The 19,030-nt window shown below is 45.7% G+C and overlaps 1 protein-coding gene across 2 annotated transcripts in view; it reads right to left on the minus strand.

Moving 5' to 3' along the window:
* Positions 1-19,030, minus strand: part of ARHGAP19 (Rho GTPase activating protein 19) — a 75,300-nt gene that overhangs the window by 52,615 nt on the left and 3,655 nt on the right. The window contains exon 1 of one of the 2 annotated variants that reach the window (XM_050958144.1): positions 950-1,025. The exons of the other annotated variant lie outside the window; for it this stretch is intronic. Within the exon in view, the coding sequence (XP_050814101.1) occupies positions 950-978 (29 nt within the window). The 5' untranslated portion in view covers positions 979-1,025. Of the gene's footprint in view, positions 1-949; positions 1,026-19,030 lie in introns of those variants that run through there. 2 annotated transcript variants of the gene reach the window in all.

A 19,030-nucleotide genomic window follows, 5' to 3' on the forward strand; every position in this document is an offset into this window, starting at 1 on the left:
ATCTTGAATATTGCGTGCAGTTCTGGTCACCCCATCTCAAAAACATATATTAGAATTGGAAAAAGTACAGAGAAAGGCAACAAAAATGATCAGGATATGGAACAGCTTCCATAGGAGGAGAGATTAAAAAGATTGGGACTGTTAAGTTTGGAAAAGAGAGGACTGAGGGGGGATATAATAGTGGTCTATAAAATCATGAATGAGGTGGAGAAAATATGTTATTTACCCCTTCACACAACACAAGAACTGGGAATCAACCAACAAAATTAATAGGCAGCAGGTTTAAAGATAAACATAAGGAAGTACTTCTTCACACAACACAGTCAAGCTGGGGAACTCATTGCCATGGGATGTTAAAGACCAAAAGTGTAAGTGGGTTCACAAAAGAATTAGATAAGTTAATGGAGGATTGATCCATCAATTGCTATAAGCCAAGATGGTCAGGGATGCAAACCCAAGCTCTGGGTGTCCTCAAACTCCGGCTACCAGAAGATGGGACTGGATGACAGGGGATACATAATTCAAATGTCCTGTTTTGTTCATTCCCTCTGAAGCATCTGGCACTAGCCACTGTTGGAAGACAGGATGTTGGGCTAACTGGACCATTGATCTGACCCAGTCCAGCCATCCTTATGTGGTGTTTTAATATTTAGACCCAGCTACCCTGCCTGCAATGACCGCTGCTCTGTTATTCACTCACTAGCAGTTTTTGTTCCCTACACAGTAGATATGCAAATACTTTCTAACAGCTACATCAAGCAGCACAAACTATCTGCTCCCTCCACTGCTAATTACATCTCTAGATTCGCAAACAGAAAACCCACAGTGCTAACATCAAATCTCTCCAACCCAGAGCAACCAACAGGATCACTAGGCATGTTCCACAGGTTAGCTTCAGTAAATTCAATAATCCCTAATGCAAAAACAGATAGAAAACCAAATCTCTTACATGAATGCCGAGAGCTTTTGGAGAGGCATTGGGAAGCAAAGACACTGAGAAAAGAACTTGCTCCTTGTTTCCAACAACAAAGACACCCGCCTGCCCCAGCACAGCCTATGCAAATTCCACGCATGCTACAAGACACAAGGGTGCATTATTGGGTCCGAAGGGCCCCCTTGGCACACACTGGGCATCAGCTGTCACGCAGAGACAAAAGTGAAAAGAAAAGCTGGACAAACTGATTATGTCACTTCCCAAAGGTCAGTGTAGCTGGAGTCTCATGGCAAACAATTCCATCTGCATGGAAACTAGGGATACGAATTAGGGACACTTTGGGCTTAAGTAATCTAACTAACAGGAACCTACCAAATGGGCCCCACTTTAACTCATCTACACGACAAGTGAAGCCATGTCAGTAGGTCCCCTGTCTGGGTTGAAGCAGGATTCCATTTTGTCGTGATTACAGAGCCGTCACCGTATCTCTCAATCATGCTAAAGTCATATCCTTGGACCAGTGGTGGGCATCCTGCACACCGCATGCAGCCCGTCAGGGTAATCTACAGGTGGGGCACGAGACAGTTTGTTTACATTGGCTGTCTGCGGGCATGGCCACCCCCAACTCCAAGTGGCCGCAGTTCGCCCCTTACAAATGTAGATTTTTTTTTCTTACATAACTGCTCTCAAAATCAAAGTAATGTAAAACTTTAGAGCCTACAAACCCACTCAGTCCTACTTCTTGTTCAGCCAATCGCTAAGACAAACAAGTTTGCTTACATTTACGTGAGATAATGCTGCCCTCTTCTTATTTACAGTGTCACCAGAGGGTGAGAACAGGTATTTGCATGGCGCTGTTGTAGCTGGCATTGCAAGGTATTCATGTGCCAGATACACTAAACATTCAGTAGGCCCCTTCATGCTTCAGCCATCATTCCAGAGGACATGCTTCCATGCTGACGACGCATGTTAACTCTGTTAATTCAATATTCATTTTATTAAAATGTTAATGCCAAAGGTAAATTATAGAGTAATTTCTAACATCTCCATAATAAATGTTCATGAGGGCTTCCCTAATCCTCTCTTAAATAGAGGAGATATATTTAGGTACCAAAGGACTAGAAGATAACGTACTTCACATCATTTTACTACAGGTTCCTCCTGTCATAAACAGATAGCTAAGGGTTAATGTCTCTTTCACCTGGAAAGGAGTAATCTGAAACACCTGACCAGAGGACCAATCAGGAAACAAGACTTTTTCAAATCTGGGTGGAGGGAAGTTTTGAGTGTGAGTTCTTTGTTTTTGTCTTGTGTCTGACCCTCTCGGCTATGAGAGTGATTTTTCTATCTCCAGCTTTCTAATCTTCTGTTTCCAAGTTGTAAGTACAAAGACAGTAAGACAATAAGATTTATATTGTTTTCTTTTGTATTTACATGTGTATAGTTGCTGGAATGTGTTAAATTGCATTCATTTTGGATAAGGCTGTTTATTCATTTTTTTCTTTTAAGCAATTGACCCTGTATTTGTCACCTTAATACAGAGAGACCGTTTTTATGTCCTTTTCTTTCTTTTTTATATAAAGCCTTCTTTTTAAGACTTGTTGGAGTTTTTTCTTTAGTGGGGACTCCAGGGAATTGAGTCTGCAGCTCACCAGGGAATTGGTGGGAGGAAGAAGTCAGGGGGGGAAATCTCTTTGTGTTAGATTTACTAGCCTGACTTTGCATACCCTCTGGGTGAGGGGGGAAGTACTTGTGTTTCCAGGACTGGAAACAGGGAGGGTGGAGTCCCTCTGTTTAGATTCACGGAGCTTGCTTCTGTATATCTCTCCAGGAACCCGGGGAGGGAACACCTGGGGGGGGGGGAAGGGAAATGGTTTATTCCCCTTTGTTGTGAGACTCAAGGAATCTGAGTCTGGGGGTCCCCCAGGGAAGGTTTTGGGGAGACCACAGTGCGCCAGGCACTGTATAGATTCCTGGCTGGTGGCAGCTTTACCAGGTCCAAGCTGGTAACTAAGCTTGGAGGTTTTCATGCTAACACCCATATTTTGGACGCTAAGGTCCAGATCTGGGAAAAATGTTATGACACCTCCATTGTTTTCTTTGTCCCTCTTCCCCACCCCCCGAAATCTGGGATGAATCCTGTCTGACCCTGGAACTTTGTCTCCAGACATTCTCATTCCTTGATTTTTGTTCTGGCACAATCTGTTTTCTGAGATATTTCTTCTTCCTCCCTGAAAAATATGCCTTTGTGGCATCTGTGTCCCCATCTTCCTTTGTGAGGACTCAGGCAAAGAATCCATTACATTTTTCTATTTAGTACTGTCTGTGTCTCCCTCAACCCTTGATATCTCCTAGTGACCTCACCATTTCCTTCATTAACCTTTGTCTTCTATGTTCTAAACATTTCTAATTTATTATTACTTGTGGAGTCTTTCTTCCATTTTCTGCCTAATTGTGTCATAAACTTTAACCCTTTTACTGCTGAATGTCAGGGCGTTCCCACTGTGCAGTGACTCTGATGGAACACTGGCACTTCATTAAGAACTTAGGCAGGAGGTACATAGCGTAGCACTGGAGATGAACTTTTCCCCATCTGCCAGGTACATCAGATAGCACTCAAGTGGTTAACTTCCTTCTGGCCTTCCAGCATCCCAGTTTTCACCCCTCTCCCAGCCAGGAGGGTCTGTGCTCCATGCCTTCCATCACTGCTTGCAAATGATTCCGCTCACCCAATTCCTGATTTACCCATGTTGACGTTCTGCTCTGGCTTTACATTGTCTGGGCTTGCTTCTAACTTCACAAACAAAGATTTTACACCCATGTAACTCCATTAAGTCAATAGAACTTACTTCTCGTGTATCCCGCTGTAATGGCAATGCTCAGTTGCACATCCCATCTCTTTCCTGGAGACATTTTCCATTCACTTCCTTACTACATTATCCCATTTGTTTGCTTCCCAAACTTTCTTTCCATAAACTCAGTAACCATAGTTTGCTAGTTTAGGTCTCACTTTAGTCCAGATCTTCAAAGACCTCCATAGGAGTGACTCAGGCTACACAAGGGATCAACTCATCCTGCATGATTGTGACCTCTAACAAAAGCTGCTCTCCACTGAAATAATGGAACTGTTACCCCTAGAGTGAGACTTGTGTGCCTGATAGCTTTTCCTGCAACTTGTCCCTCATTGTGGAACTCACTCCCAGGTGCTAGGCTCACCATGAATCTTCTGAGTAAAATTAGAGCCCACTGCTTTGTCCAAGCTTTCTCCATAATAACAAAACCACCCCCCAACCAAACATTAAAACCTCAGGCTAATTAGGGGGAGGGGAGTGGGAAAGGAGAACAAGCCATTTGTTCCTTTATTGTGTACTTTGATATGATGTAAGGCACTCAGATACCATGGTGATGAGTGGTCTATAAAAGCAGAGATGAAAGAAATTCTAATTACAAACAAGGCAGAAAACAGAAACAACATGTCTGAGCAAATGCCTGTCTCCCCTTTGCTGCTGTTCTGTGAACTGTGTGTAGGTGAGGCACATCCATTGGCCCTGTTTACCCTGGGTATAGCAGGCAGGAACACTGGGGTTTGTCTGAAGGTTACACACTCTGTGGTGTTGCAGATTAACAGGATCATTGTGTGAGGACTTTATTTCTGTGCAGAAATGGAGTCCTGCTTTACATTTGCATTTTGATTAGCAATGATACCCAGGCACCTTTGTGTGCGAGGAAGGGTCACTAATAAAGTTACCTTTATAAATTAAAAGGCCTATTGAAGTGCAGTAATGGGAGACTGGAGGCTGTTTCCAGCTGTGACAGTCAGAGATGGCCAGGCATCCAGGGAAACATGGAACGGGGAACAGAAAATAGAAAAACTGCAGATGGGTTCATAGGAATAGGTAATAGGATACTGCAAGGGTGTTTTGGGAAGGCCTCAAAAATATGCTGTGATGGGGAATGCAAACCCCACCCTGGACACCAAAGGGTTAAGGAGCTGTTCTGGGCTAAGCCAGCCCTGCCCCACATGCAAGAGATGCTCAGGGAGCAGAGCAGCTCAGCTGGGGGTAGGTCTGGAAAGAGAGCCCACCTGCAACTCGCAGCCCCTGAGGGAAGGGAGCACCTGCTTGAGATACCCCCTGGGAGAGAGGTATTTCCTTCACTCTCTCTCACATTGACTCCCTTTGTTTGTGTTAATTCCCCTTGTGTTGTTTATGGACAACGCTGGATCACTAGGCCAGGCTCCACACGAGCGCAAACCGTCAGCTATCCCAAAAGCCCAATTGGCCACTCTGAAAGCTGGCACTAGGGGAGTCCACTAGCAAAGTCCAAGGCTGCATGCAGCCCGTCAGGGTAATCCGCTGGTGGGGCCCGAGACAGTTTGTTTACATTGATCATCCGCAGGCACAACCGCCCACAGCTACACTTCTATGATTCTATGGAGCAGGGGTGGCCAACCTGGGGCTCCAGAGCCACCTGCGGCTCTTCAGAAGTTAATATGCAGCTCCTTGTACCAGCACCAACTCCAGGACTGGAGCTACAGGAGCCAGCTGTCCAATGTGCTGGAGGGTGCTCACTGCTCAACCCCTGACTCTGCCACAGGCCTGGTCCCGCCGTGCCCTCGCTCCTCCCCCTCCAGAACCTCCTGCACACAACCAAACAGCTGATCGGGAGATGTGGGAAGAGGGGTGGGGGTGCGTCGATCAGCAGGGCTGCCCGTGGGCATGAGGCGCTGGGAGCAGGGGGAAGCTCATGGGGGCGTTGCTGATGTATTTCTGTGGCTCTTTGGCAACGTACGCTGGTACATTCTGGCTCCTTCTCTGGCTCAGGTTGGCCACCCCTGCTATAGAATAACTTATTTTTCTATATACATTTAAAATATAAATATTTAGTAATGTTTACATAGATTATATTTATAAGTTCCTTGGGACAGGAACAAGCTTTCTGTTGTGTCCCCCAGATGCCTTGCACAATGAGTTGCCAATCCCTGACTCGTATTTCTAGAGTCTACCACAATATAAAGAATAAATCACAATGGAAAATGCTTCCTTGCCCTGCTTTCCTCACATTTATTTAGGATAATCTAATTTAAAAGATAAAATGTTGTACAGGCTTCAGATTTCACCAGTAACTCATCTTAGCCAACACCCAAAAGTTTACAAAGTCCCAGAATTTAGAATATTCAATAATTAGTCATAATCAAATTGAGTTTCATCAATTACAGCAAACAGACCTGACAAGCATCATCGACCACAATCTGCTGTGGATCTAGAGACGTAAAGAAAAGTGCCCTTACTTGGGAAAGTCAAATTGTCTGTTGCTTTAATCTGCTCTTTAATTACACCACCAACGGGTATCAACTAACACGGCAATGGCAAGACTGGTTATGGCTGACATGGCATTTTCACTGACCTCCGCTATTCAGGTGCTTAGAACTTTCTGAAAGAAATTTCCATTTTAGAGTGAAGTTGCTCAGGTTTGGTCTGAGCCCAGAAGTTAATTAGTTCTTGAAAAATGTTAATAAAAGTCCATTTGTCCCCATAGGGAAAAGGCAGCTGCGTTACATCAATAAAGTCTAAGGAAAAGGACAAAACAGCAACATGGGAGGGAACTGCATATGCACTGTACTGCTCCTCCAGCCAGACTGACCAGTGAATAATCTGTTTAATGCTTAAACTCTCCCTTTCTGTGTAACCTGATGTAGTTCACACAGCACGTGCATGTGCTATAATCAGATCATTAAAAACCTTATTGTAATGTAGCCATGCGAAGGGGCAAAAATAATGCTACCAGGGGAACCTTAACTCTGACTCCCCAGATCGTTGTGCAATTAAAGTCTCACCCTTCACACCACAGTGGTGCAACGTTGTGTATTTAAAAATGAAAAACAACAGCCTCAATTTCCTCAGCTCTCAGGGCTGCACAACCTTTGTACCTGGCTTTAATTATTTTTATTTAAAACTCTTAGAGAGGCAGAGCTGGGAGGCAGGCTTGGGCCCAATCCTGCTTTCACAGACATCCATCCAAACGTCTCTTTCCACAGAACCGTAGCATTCGCTCCCTCTCATTGTCCAACTGAATGGCAAGTAGCCAAGCAAGCGCCAAATGATGTGGAGACACACTGCCTCCTTCAGAAGGGAGGGGCAGGCAGCCAGAGCACTGGGACATGCACCACACGCCAGGGCACACATAAGAACCCTGGCTGTTTTCACCAGTCACAAGATTTAATCTCTCACCTTAGAGAGGCCATTCCTCAGAGGAATAGGATTTCCATAGCTTCAGTGCTGCAACCACTATGAATAATTCAAGCTGTGAGTTTTTAAAGAAACTATGGTTTGTTCTAGCACTCTCGGGGTGCATCTACATTTGTGGTGGCACATCAAGTACAGATACTGCATGCCCAACTGGCACAGGTATAAAGAGCAGTGTAGACAGTGAGGCACAGCTTAGGCAAGTAGAGTGTGCTATATGTCTGAACCCACAGGATAAGTTTATGGAGGGGATGGTATGATGGGCTAGCCTAAATTTGGCAATTAATTGATCTTTGACTATTAATGGTAAATATGTCAAATGGCCTGTGATGGGATGTTAGATGGGGTGGGATCTGAGTTACTACAGAGAATTCTTTTCCACATGCTCAGGGTTTAGCTGATCCCCATAGTTGAGGTCAGGAAGAAATTTTTGTCCAGGGCAGATTGGCAGAGGCCCTGGGGGGTTTTCACCTTCCTCTGCAGCGTGAGGCACGGGTCACTTGCTGGAGGATTTTCTGCACCTTGAAGTCTTTAAACCACAAGTTGAGGACTTCAGTAGCTCATAGGTCAGGGGTTTGTTACAGGAGTGGGTGGGTGAGATTCTGTGGCCTGCATTGTGCAGAAGGTCAGACTAGAAGATCATAATGGTCTCTTCTGACCTTAAAGTCTATGAATCTATGAGTCTATACCCTATCCAGCTTTCTACACATCCAAGCAGCGCCTCCCTCATCTACACTGCTATTTTTACTAATGTGGTGGTCCGCTACCAGAGCCTGCCATCTCCACCCTGGCAGAGCCTTTCCTCGCCACAGGGACAGGCTCTGGCAGCTATGTAGACATAGACTTTGAAAGAAAATGGTGACTGCTCACAGCTCCCCTCCAGGCTCAGACTTGGAAACGCTTTCTCATGCAGACAATACAGTATTGTATGTTTTTCTACTATAACAATCCCAAAACTACACTTCCACCACTTTGTTTATGCTGGTTGAAGCTACTTCTCATGCGAATAACTGCATCCACACCAATCTGCACTGCTTCTGAAATAGCCAGTCAGATATCCCATGGTGTAATGTTCCAGTGCTAGATTCTATGCATTCTGGGATTTGTCTTGCAGTGTATTATGAGATACCTACCAGAACCTACAGGAATTCTGGCACTCAAACTCCCATGATTCCTTTCTTAGTATCCCATATTTCATCTGGTTTTAGTAGGCCAGCACCATTTTCAAACTTGTCAGACAGCATGGAGGAAGCACTGCTGAGTGCTGCAGTTCTGACAGGCATTAGTATAAACAGGGTGCTCCAGATGTATTGGCGGTCATGCAGTCAGATGGCTTTGGACGAGTTGGGAGACAGCCGTTGCATAATATTGCGCAGACATTGCTGGAGGAGAAGAAACCAAGTAGTTACTTCTGCATGACATTTTCCTAGAGCAGTTCACTCCACTGAGCACCACTTTTGTGTTTGGCCACCCAGCACCAACTGGTGGGACAGGACATTGCTACAGAACTGGGATGACCATCAATGGGGCAGAACTTCAGGATTTGGAATGCTACTGTCCTTGAGATCTGTGCAGAGCTGAACTGCAGAACACCAACATGCCAGTTCCCATCCGTATGGAGAAGTGTGTGGCCATCATTCTCTGGACGTTAACACACACCCACACCCCACTTGTTATTGACCCGTAGGCTAAACAGTTTGGTGTTGGTAGATCAACTTCTGGGGCTGCTGTCAAGGAGGTTTGCACTGGTGCTAAGAGGGTGCTGCTGTCTTAGTTACAAAGCTAGGAAATGCACAGGAATTGATGGATTTATATGGTTAGGGTTCCCAGATTATGTAGAGGCTATTGATAGGACCCATATGCCTGTAATTTTCTACCCCCTCAAAAAAGACCAAATACACCACATCGGGCCTGGGCATTCACCAACAGAAAGGGGTATTTCTCCAATGGTGCAGAAAGACTGTTTGATCACCATGGCAGCTTGATGGCTAGTTGGCTGTGGGTATCAAGAGGAGTGCTCCAGGGGTCGGTCCTGGGGCCAGTTTTGTTCAACATCTTTATTAATGATCTGGATGATGGGATGGATTGCACCCTCAGCAAGTTCATGGATGACACTAAGCTGGGGGGAGAGGTAGATAAGCTGGATGGTAGGGATAGGGTCCAGAGTGACCTAGACAAATTGGAGGATTGGGCCAAAAGAAATCTGATGAGGTTCAACAAGAACAAGTACAGAGTCCTGCACTGAGGACAGAAGAATCCCATGCACTGCTACAAGCTGGGGACTGACTGGCTAAACAGCAGTTCTGCAGAAAAGGACCTGGGGATTGCTGTGGATGAGAAGCTGGATATGAGTCAGCAGTGTGCCCTTGTTGCCCAGAAGGCTAAAGGCATTTTGGGCTGTATAAGTAGGAGCATTACCAGCAGATCGAGGGAAGTGATTATTCCCCTCTATTTGACATAGGTGAGGCCACATCTGGAGTAATGCGTCCACTTTTTGGTCCCCCGCTACAGAAAGGATGTGGACAAATTGGGGAGTCCAGCGGAGGGCAACAAAAATGATTAAGAGGCTGGGGCATGTGATTTATGAGGAGAGGCTGAGGGAACTGGGGTTATTTAGTCTGCAGAAGAGAAGAGTGAGGAGGGATTTGATAGCAGCCTTCAACTACCTGAAGTGGGGTTCCAAAGAGGATGGAGCTTGGCTGTTCTGAGTGCTGGCAGATGACAGCACAAGGAGCAATGGTCTCAAGTTGCAGTCTGGGAGGTTTAGGTTGGATATTAGGAAACACTATATCACTAAGAGAGGAATGCACTGGAATGGGTTACCTAGGGAGGTGGTGGAATCTCCATCCTTACTGGTTTTTAAGGCCCAGCTTGACAAAGCCCTTGCTGGGATGATTTAGTTGGGGTTGGACTAGATGATCTCCTGAAGTCTATTCCAACCCTAATCTTCCTATGAACTTCACCAATAATGAAGTGGGGTGGTTTGGAATGGTCCATGGTACCAGGATCTCTATGAAAAATGGAACTTTGCTTTCATCATCACCAATGGATATTGGTGGTGATAAAGATGTGCTTCCTCCGGTCATTGTGGCAGACCCAGCCTACCCTCTGCTCCCCTGGCTTATAAAGCTTTTTAGTGGACACTGATAGGCGAAAGGAGTTGTTTGATTCTCCCCTGAGCAGCTGCAGAATGACAGTGGAGGGTGCATTTGGAAGACTGAAGGGAAGATGGAGGTGCCTGACATCAAGGGCAGAGGGCATCCGAGAAATATCTGTCTTGTCTTATAAGTGCTATGATTTGCACAATCTCTGTGCGAGTGAGAGTCTCCCTAAGGACGGGAGGGGGGAGGGGGGCAGAAGGACTTGTGGAATTTTGTGAATGCCAGAGAAGCTGCCTCTTCAAAATCCCCCAACTAGTCAGGGAAGTGCTGTGCTCCCACTCTGAGGTGTAGGGGAGGGAAACGAACGTAATATAACCAAGGACATTAATATGCTTTGTGTAATGATAGTAGGAGGAGTGGATGTTCTTAGGTAGAGCAGGACCTAGTCGAATTTCTTTTCAGTCAAGTTGTGAGAAAAACCATGTATTGACATTGCAAAAGTTAAAACCAAAAGAAAAGGGGCAGACCTGCCCAAAGTGCTGAGAATACATCTTTGCACCAATACGGGCACAAAACCACATACATGGCCTTGTACTGCTCTCCTTGCCTTGGGGGGTGAGGGGTGTGGAATGGCTTGTCCCTTGGAGTTCAGGGACAGGGGAGTCCCAGTGTCCTTGACAGGGTGCAGAGAGCAACTGTGTTCTCCAGTAGGTTGGTCTGCTTCTATCACATTTGGCATTTTTCCTGAATGTCCCTTAGCCCAGCCATGCTTGACTGCTCCCTGACCTCTCTCCTTCTGAGCCAGGCACGTGGAACCTTCCCTCCACTCTTTTGTCTTGCTGGTATGCAGAAACTAGGCAGGCACATGTCCTCTCTCTCGACCCTTGGACTTTTGCCAGGCATTCAGAGATTGAGAACACTCCTCTCTGCCATGGCTGTGGCATGTCAGGTGCCAGGAGAACAAACAATACAAGAAGTTGTCCCAGTATGGTTTCTGTGCCAACAGTGATAAAATGTCACTCCTCTGCACCCCAATTTTGGAATTCCCTTCTCAGTCTGGGACATGCTTGGAGATTGTATGAGGTTTTCCACCTTTATTTTCCCGCTTCCTCAGGACCTCTGTACCATTGCTAAGTAGGGGGAAAGCAGCAGGTTGGTAATTGCATGGGTACCTCTGCAGGCTATTCCTACATTGGATGATGTTACTCTGAGGCATGTCCCCAAGACTCAGAGAAGGATACTGTCTCTTGTTTAAAAACAAATGGACAAAGCAGGAAGTTGCCGCTTCATCTTGTGTAGAAATGGAAGGAAACCACGGCATATATAGGAAGTCCTAAAAAGGCCACATTATCTAATTAAGTGAATGTATTACCATACCAAGTAGGAGCCTTAGCCCCAGCCAGGACCCGGTTGTGCAAGGCACTATACAAACAGGTGAAATGCAGTATATTTGCAGTAAATTCTCTTATACCTGCTGCTGAGCACCAGGACTTTTGCAATGATTGCTCTGAACCCACTTGGCTACAAAGGGACTAACAGTGCTGTGCACTGTAACAAACAGAGGACGATAATCACGTCCTTATGTAGGCACAAATGCCATATCTCTGGGCATATGAAATGTCTCGTGGGCAATTACGAAATGTCTATATAGCCATATCTAACCAATTTACATCATTCCAGCGTATGTCTGAAGACTTCAGGTAGCTAGAAGTTCAGAGCAATGATCAAACTGCGATGCAGAGTATGTTTGCTATTGCTATTTCTCTTTCTGTATTGGCTGGTACAATAAAAATAGCAAGCCATGGGGTTTTTAGTTTAAAAAAAAACAAACTAAAAACCACTGCAGTTCTGCCAGCTGGAGTAGGGGAAGGTCTGCTGGGAAGGAGGGAAGGGGAGTCTCAAGCAGCACAGGAAGGGGTCGCGGGGCCAGCACAGTTGTTCCATGGTTGGTGGAGTCAGCATTTCAGGGAAATAATCTTTGTGCATCAACTTGTCAGTGCAGACACTGTTCTGAATCATTAGCGGGCGAGTGACATAAAAGCCCAATGAACAGAGAACTAGGGCCACGTTTCCATCCTCACATCTCAGTATGCTGCCCTGGCAACAGGGGATGGGGAATCACCTCCAGAAGGTGGAGAAGCCATGTACCCCCAACGCTAGGAAGAGCACAGACACCACTCCCAGGAGAAAATGTAGGGTAGTGGTGGTTGGAGACACTCTTCTGAGGGGGACAGAGGCACCTATCTGTCAGCCTGACATAGCATCCCGGAAGGTATGCTGCCTGTTAGTCCCTCCGTAATGTCTCTGATACGGGCCCCTGTCAGTGATCTGGCCCTCTGACTACCCATGCAGGCAGTAATGATACTGCGAGGTATGACCCTCAGCAGATCAGACGTGACTACAGGGCTTTGGAAGTAAGAGTGAAGGGGTTGGGAGTGCAAGTGGAGTTCTCTTTGATCCTTCCGGTCAAGGCTACATAACATAAGAACGGCCGTACGGCTCAGACCAAAGGTCCATCTAGCCCAGTATCCTGTCTACCGACAGTGGCCAATGCCAGATGCCCCAGAGGGAGTGAACCTAACAGGCAATGATCAAGTGATCTCTCTCCTGCCATCCATCTCCACCCTCTGACAAACAGAGGCTAGGGACACCATTCCTTACCCATCCTGGCTAATAGCCATTTATGGACTTAACCACCATGAATTTATCCAGTTCCCTGGGTAAGGGCCCAGGCAGAGACAGATGCATTCACCTCCAGGATGTCTGTCTGCAAGGATGGTGTCTCCAGGAGGGCTTCGGCTTCCTCGACCATGGAATGCTGTTCCAGGAAGGATTGTTAAGCAGATAGGGGGTCCATCTATTGAGGACAGGGAAGAGCACATTTGGATATAGACTTGCTAACCTAGTGAGGAGGGCTGTAAACTAGGTTCAAAGTGGGCACCAGTACATGAACATGGACACTGGTTCACAATTGGGGGTGGGGGCGGAAGCATGGGCTGTTATAGCAGGGATAAAGAAGAGATAAGACAGACCTCAGGGGAAATCAAATCAGTATCTTGGATGTCTGTATACTAATGCAAGAAGTGTGGGGAATAAGCAGGAAGAACGTGAAATGCCAACACACACACACACACACACACGACATAGTTGGCACCACAGAGACCTGATGGGATAATTCACATGACTGGAATATTGGTATAGAAGGGTACAGCTTGCTTAGCAAGGACAGCCAGGGAAAAAAGGGAGGAGGTGTTGCCTTAGATATTAAAAATGTACACACTTGGACTGAGGTTGAGATTGAAATGGGAGGGGTCATGGTAGCGGTCTACTGCAGAACACCTAACCAGGAAGAAGAGGTGGAGGAGGCTTTTTTTAAACAACTAACAAAATCATCCAAAGCACAAGACTTGGCGGTGATGGGGGACTTCAGCTACCCAGACATCTGTTGGGAAAACAACACAGCAGGGCACAGATTCTCCAACAAGTTCTTGGAATGTATTAGAGACAATTTTTTATTTCAGAAGGCGGAGAAAGCTACTGGGGGGAGGCTGTTCTAGATCTGATTTTGACAAATAGGAAGGAACTGGTTGAGAATTTGAAAGTGGAAGGCAGGCTGGGTGAAATTGATCATGAAATGGTGGAGTTCATGATTCTAAGGAACGGTAGGAGGGAGAACAGCACAATAAAGACAATGGATTTCAAGGCAGCAGATGTTAGCAAACTCAGGGAGTTGGTAGGTCAGATCCCATGGGAAGGAAGTCTAAGAGGAAAAACAATAGCAGTTTTTCAGAGACACATTATTAAGGGCACAAGAGCAAACTATCCCACTGCGTAGGAAAGATAGGAAGTATGGCAAGAGACCACCCTGGCTTAACCAAGGCCACGTCCAGACTAGGAATTAAAATCGATTTTAGATACGCAACTTCAGCTACGTGAATAACGTAGCTGAAGTCGAATTTCTAAAATCGAGGTACTCACCAGTCTGGACGGCGCTGCATCGATGTCCGCGGCTCTCCGTGTCGATTCCGGAACTCCGTTCGGATTGATGGAGTTCCGGAATCGATGTAAGCGCGCTCGGGGATCGATACACCGCGTCCAGACTAGACGCGATATATCGATCCCCGAGCAATCGATTTTAACCCGCCGATGCCGCGGGTTAGTCTGGACGAGGGCCAAGAGATCTTCAGTGATCTAAAAATCAAGAAATTGTCCTATAAAAAGTGGAAACTTGGTCAAATTACAAAGGATGAATATAAACAAATAACACAAGCACGTAGGGACAAAATTGGAAAGGTCAAGGCACAAAACAAGATCAAACTAGCTAGAGACATAAAAGGTAACAAGAAAACATCCTACAAATACATTAGAAGCAAGAGGAAGACCAAGGACAGGATAGGACTGTTACTCAATGAAGGGGGGAAAACAGTAACAGAAAATATGGAAATGGCAAAGGTGCTTAATGACTTCTTTGTTTCAGTTTACACCAAGAAGGCCGGCGGCAATTGAATGTCTAACATAGTGAATGCTGGTGAAAATGAGGTAGGATCAGAAGAGGCTAAAACAGGGAAAGAACAAAGTTAAATATTACTTGGACAAATTAGTTATCTTCACGTCACCAGCGCCTGATGAAATGCATCCTAGAATACTCAAGGAGCTGACCAAGGAGATATCTGAGCCATTGGCAATTATCTTTGAAAAGTTATGGAAGATGGGAAGATTCCAAGAGACCAGAAAAGGGAAAATCTAGTGCCCATCTACAAAAAGGGTAATAAATCCAACCCAGGGAATTACAGACCAGTCAGTTTAACTTCTGTACCTGGAAAGATAATGGAGCAAATACTTCAGCAATCAATCTGCCAATATCTAGAAGATAATAAGGTGATAAGTAACAATCAGCATGGATTTGTCAAGAACAAATCGTGTCGAACCAACCTGATCGCTTTCTTTGCCAGGGTAACAAGCCTGGGGGTGGGGGGAGTGGTATACATGGTATATTTTGACTTTAGTAAAGCTTCTGATACTGTCTCACATGACCTTCTCATAAACTAGGGAAATGCAACCTAGATGGAGCTACTATAAGGTGGGTGCAAACCTGGTTGGAAAGCTGTTCCCAGGGAATAATCAATGACCCACAGTCATGCTGGTAGTGTATAAAAAGAGTGGGGTCCTGCAGGGATCAGTTCTGAGTACAGTTCTGTTCAATATCTTCATCAATGATTAAGATAATGGCATAGAGTACACAATACCAAGCTGGGAGGGGCTGCAAGTGCTTTGGAGGACAGAGTTAAAATTCAAAATGATCTGGACAAAACTGGATGAAATTCAATAAGGACAAATGCAAAGTACTCCATTTAAGAAGGAACAATCAGTTGCACATATACAGAATGGGAATTGACTGCCTAGGAAGGAGTCCTGCGGAAAGGGATCTGGGGCTCATAGAGGATCACAAGTTAATACAAGTCAACAGTGTGACTGTTGCAAAAAAAAAGCAAGTATCACTCTGGAACATATTAGCAGGAGTATTGTAAGCAAGACACGAGAAGTAATTCTTCCGCTCTACTCTGCGCTGATTAAAAATAAATAATAATATATGGAGATATATCTATCTCCTAGAACTGGAAGGGACCTTGAAAGGTCATTGAGTCCAGTGTCCTGCCTTCATTAGCAGGACCAAGTACTGTTCCTGACTTTTTTCCCCCCATATCCCTAAATGGCGCCCTCAAGGATTGAACTCACAACACTGGGTTTAGCAGGCCAAGGCTCAAACCACTGAGCTATCCCTCTCCCCAAAGTTAATTCAAAATGGGGATCTATCCGCGTGAACCATATAGCAGAATATAGACTCATTCCAGACTAGTGTTACGCTGCTTGCAAAGAGGATGAAAGCAGGATAAGACAAGATAAATCAAAAAAGAACTTGTATGGACATAAGGCAGTTGATGTCGGGGGGGAGGGGAGCTGTCGTCAGAATCTGGAAATTGGTGGGGGGTTTCCTGCATTTCCTGACTGAGCCACGACCAGAGATGCATCAGATCTCTCTTCCATGTACTCAACCAAGCCCAGGGAGCACTGACAGACAGATTCCTGCACTACCATTAATCCCCTTAGTACTTTTACAAAAGTAAGTTACACACATTAAGTGAAACAGGTTCAAAAAGCTCCAGACAGAAGTGAGTCTAAGGAGGGTCATCCTCAAAGGGTCTCTCCCACACTAAAGTACATGAGCCAGCCCATAATCCAGCTGTCCCCTGCAGGGTACCAACCCCACGCGCAAAACGTTGGGAAGTCTCCACAACAAAGCAGAATAATGTCAGGATCAAATCTGAGCTCTTGCAAACCCGGGGGAGAAGCTAAGTCCAGAGCCACCCAGAACTTCCTGCCTCAGAGGATCACAGCTGCCATGTCATTACACAGGGAGAGAGGGGAGGTCTTGCTAGGAAGCCAAGGCAAACACATTAAAACATCTTTTGGGAGATGGCTGGCAGCCAATTACACCTGTGCTGTGCTCTCAGCGAGCGGCTTGCCTCATTCTGCATGAACAGCCATTTCTGAATGGTGTGAGGAGGAAGCTCCCATATAGCACACTGCTCTCGTCCAACCAGGAAGTGGGGAAGGCCAGGAGGACTGGAACGAGAGTTCTGCATCGGGAAGAGAGGATGCAATTTTCTTGCCAAGTGCAGATAATAAAATAACGTCATCGTGACAGAAGCTGCAACCTACAGAGGCTGAGGATCCTGTCAGGCTATAAGCCTTTGAAACAAACAGTTGAGGAAAGCCATCACATGGACGGGCTGCTACAACCTCCATCATTCTCCCAGTTACTTCACCCACACTGATTCATAAAGACAGCTTGGATTCTGGAGAACAGAACACTGTATGGAACAGAGAAGGTGCCTTGTGAACAGTTTAGGCGAGTTTGGTCCAGTTCTGCAATTTAACCAGGACATGTGCTTGCTGGCTGTGATGATGCTGTCTGCGGGAGCCAGCTGAGGTCACTCAATTAGGGTGAACTGCAAACAAAACGGGGCAGACAAACCTCAGAAGCTGGTGGATATTCCAGTACTTAGATTTACCAGCCAGCACAAAACAATTTCTATATTACCTCACTGGTTATTCAGAAGTCCAAACAATGCAGTTTCCTTGAAGTACCCAGCCCCAGGCCTCCATCCAGACACATGTCAGATATGATGATGGTCACTGAAAATCTTCTCTCATCATATAAAAGAAGAGGTTCTCCTGATCCCAAAGGACCAAGCCCCAGACCCAGGTCAAATGATAATTTAGATCTTGCCCAAAATACACGATTATAGACAATTCTTATTAACTACGCTAAAATTTATTTAAAAGAAGAAAAAAGTGTGCTGGTTAAAAGATCAATATACAGACAGACTTGAATTCAACTCTTGAGGTTCAGATACACAGCAGAGGTGAGCTTGTAGTTGCCAAAAGTCCTTTTGGAAATAGTCCAGAGGTTATAGTCCAATGTCCAAATTCAGGGTGGCTCCATTCAGCGACTGGGGATCTCAATCCTTATAGCTTAAGGTTTCCCCCTCTTGAAACCCAAAGCAGATCTGAGATGAAGCAGGATCGTGTCCCAGGGTTTTTATACATTTCCAGCAGCCTTTTGGCCTGAGAAAACAATTGGCCTAACTCTCCTCCCAAACATCCTAGTAATTAGAGCAGGGTAATTTATCCATTAAACATACATTCTAGGACTGGAACGGACCTTGAGAGGTCATCAAATCCAGTCCCCTGCCCTCATGGCAGGACCAAATACTGTCTAGACCATACCTGATAGATATTTATCTAACCTACTTTCAAATATATCCAGAGATGGAGACTTCACAACCTCTCTAGGCAAACAGTTCAGATACAGGTTACCATAACCTTCAAAGAGACACAGACAATAATACTATTTCACTCAAGTGTCTTCCTAAATGTTAATATTCCTTTTTTGATCTTGAATCAAAGCTCTAGACAAGACTTGTTTGCTGACATCCCAAGCCCTGAGCAAACACCTCCCCTTCTATCTCTAACAATGCCGGCTGCATTTCAAAGCTCTATTCATTTACAGATCTTCCAACTCAGTCTCTAAAGTTCGGCCATGGGTCAGTCTGTGAGTTAATTAACTCCTTCTGGCCCTGTCGCCTTTCAATTAAATATTATATTACACTCATAACATCACACTGGCTCTATGCAAGGGCATCACAGAAAGGACAGTGCCTGAAAGCAACAGAATGGGAGTGACAGGCAAAGAGACCCATCTCCTGAAGCCAAAGTCAGAGGTGAGAGAAGGAACCAAATGAGAATAGGTTCCCAAGTAACTAAGAGAATACTGCCTGAACCCGCTAAAAAAATACAGGGCTATTTGCCAAAGAGGGAGAAGTGTCTGAGACCCAGCTATAGCCAGGAATGGAGCAATGGGGGCCAAATGTGTCACATCACCAAGACTTGGTGGACTTCAGTGTGACTGCTACTTAAAACATCAAAGAGCCATTTCAGTGCTGCCCTGCCCTCCCCGCATTTGTTTCCCCCACTGGTTATATGCTTAGATCAGCTGTCCTAAAAACTCCCACTGCCACTTGTTTGCCTGTGTCCCCACAGCAGGGGCTGCAGCTCGAGGGGGGAGGGGGAAGAGGAGGAGGAACAACAGAGGTAAAGTGGCCGAAGCTCCCGGCCACAACCAGGGGCCGAGGCTGGAGGTAGGGGCAGGAGTGGGAGCAGAGCCGCAGCCAGGTGCGGCTCCGGTC

Source organism: Gopherus flavomarginatus, chromosome 6, assembly GCF_025201925.1.
Source record: "Gopherus flavomarginatus isolate rGopFla2 chromosome 6, rGopFla2.mat.asm, whole genome shotgun sequence".
Taxonomy (NCBI): Eukaryota; Metazoa; Chordata; order Testudines; family Testudinidae; genus Gopherus; species Gopherus flavomarginatus.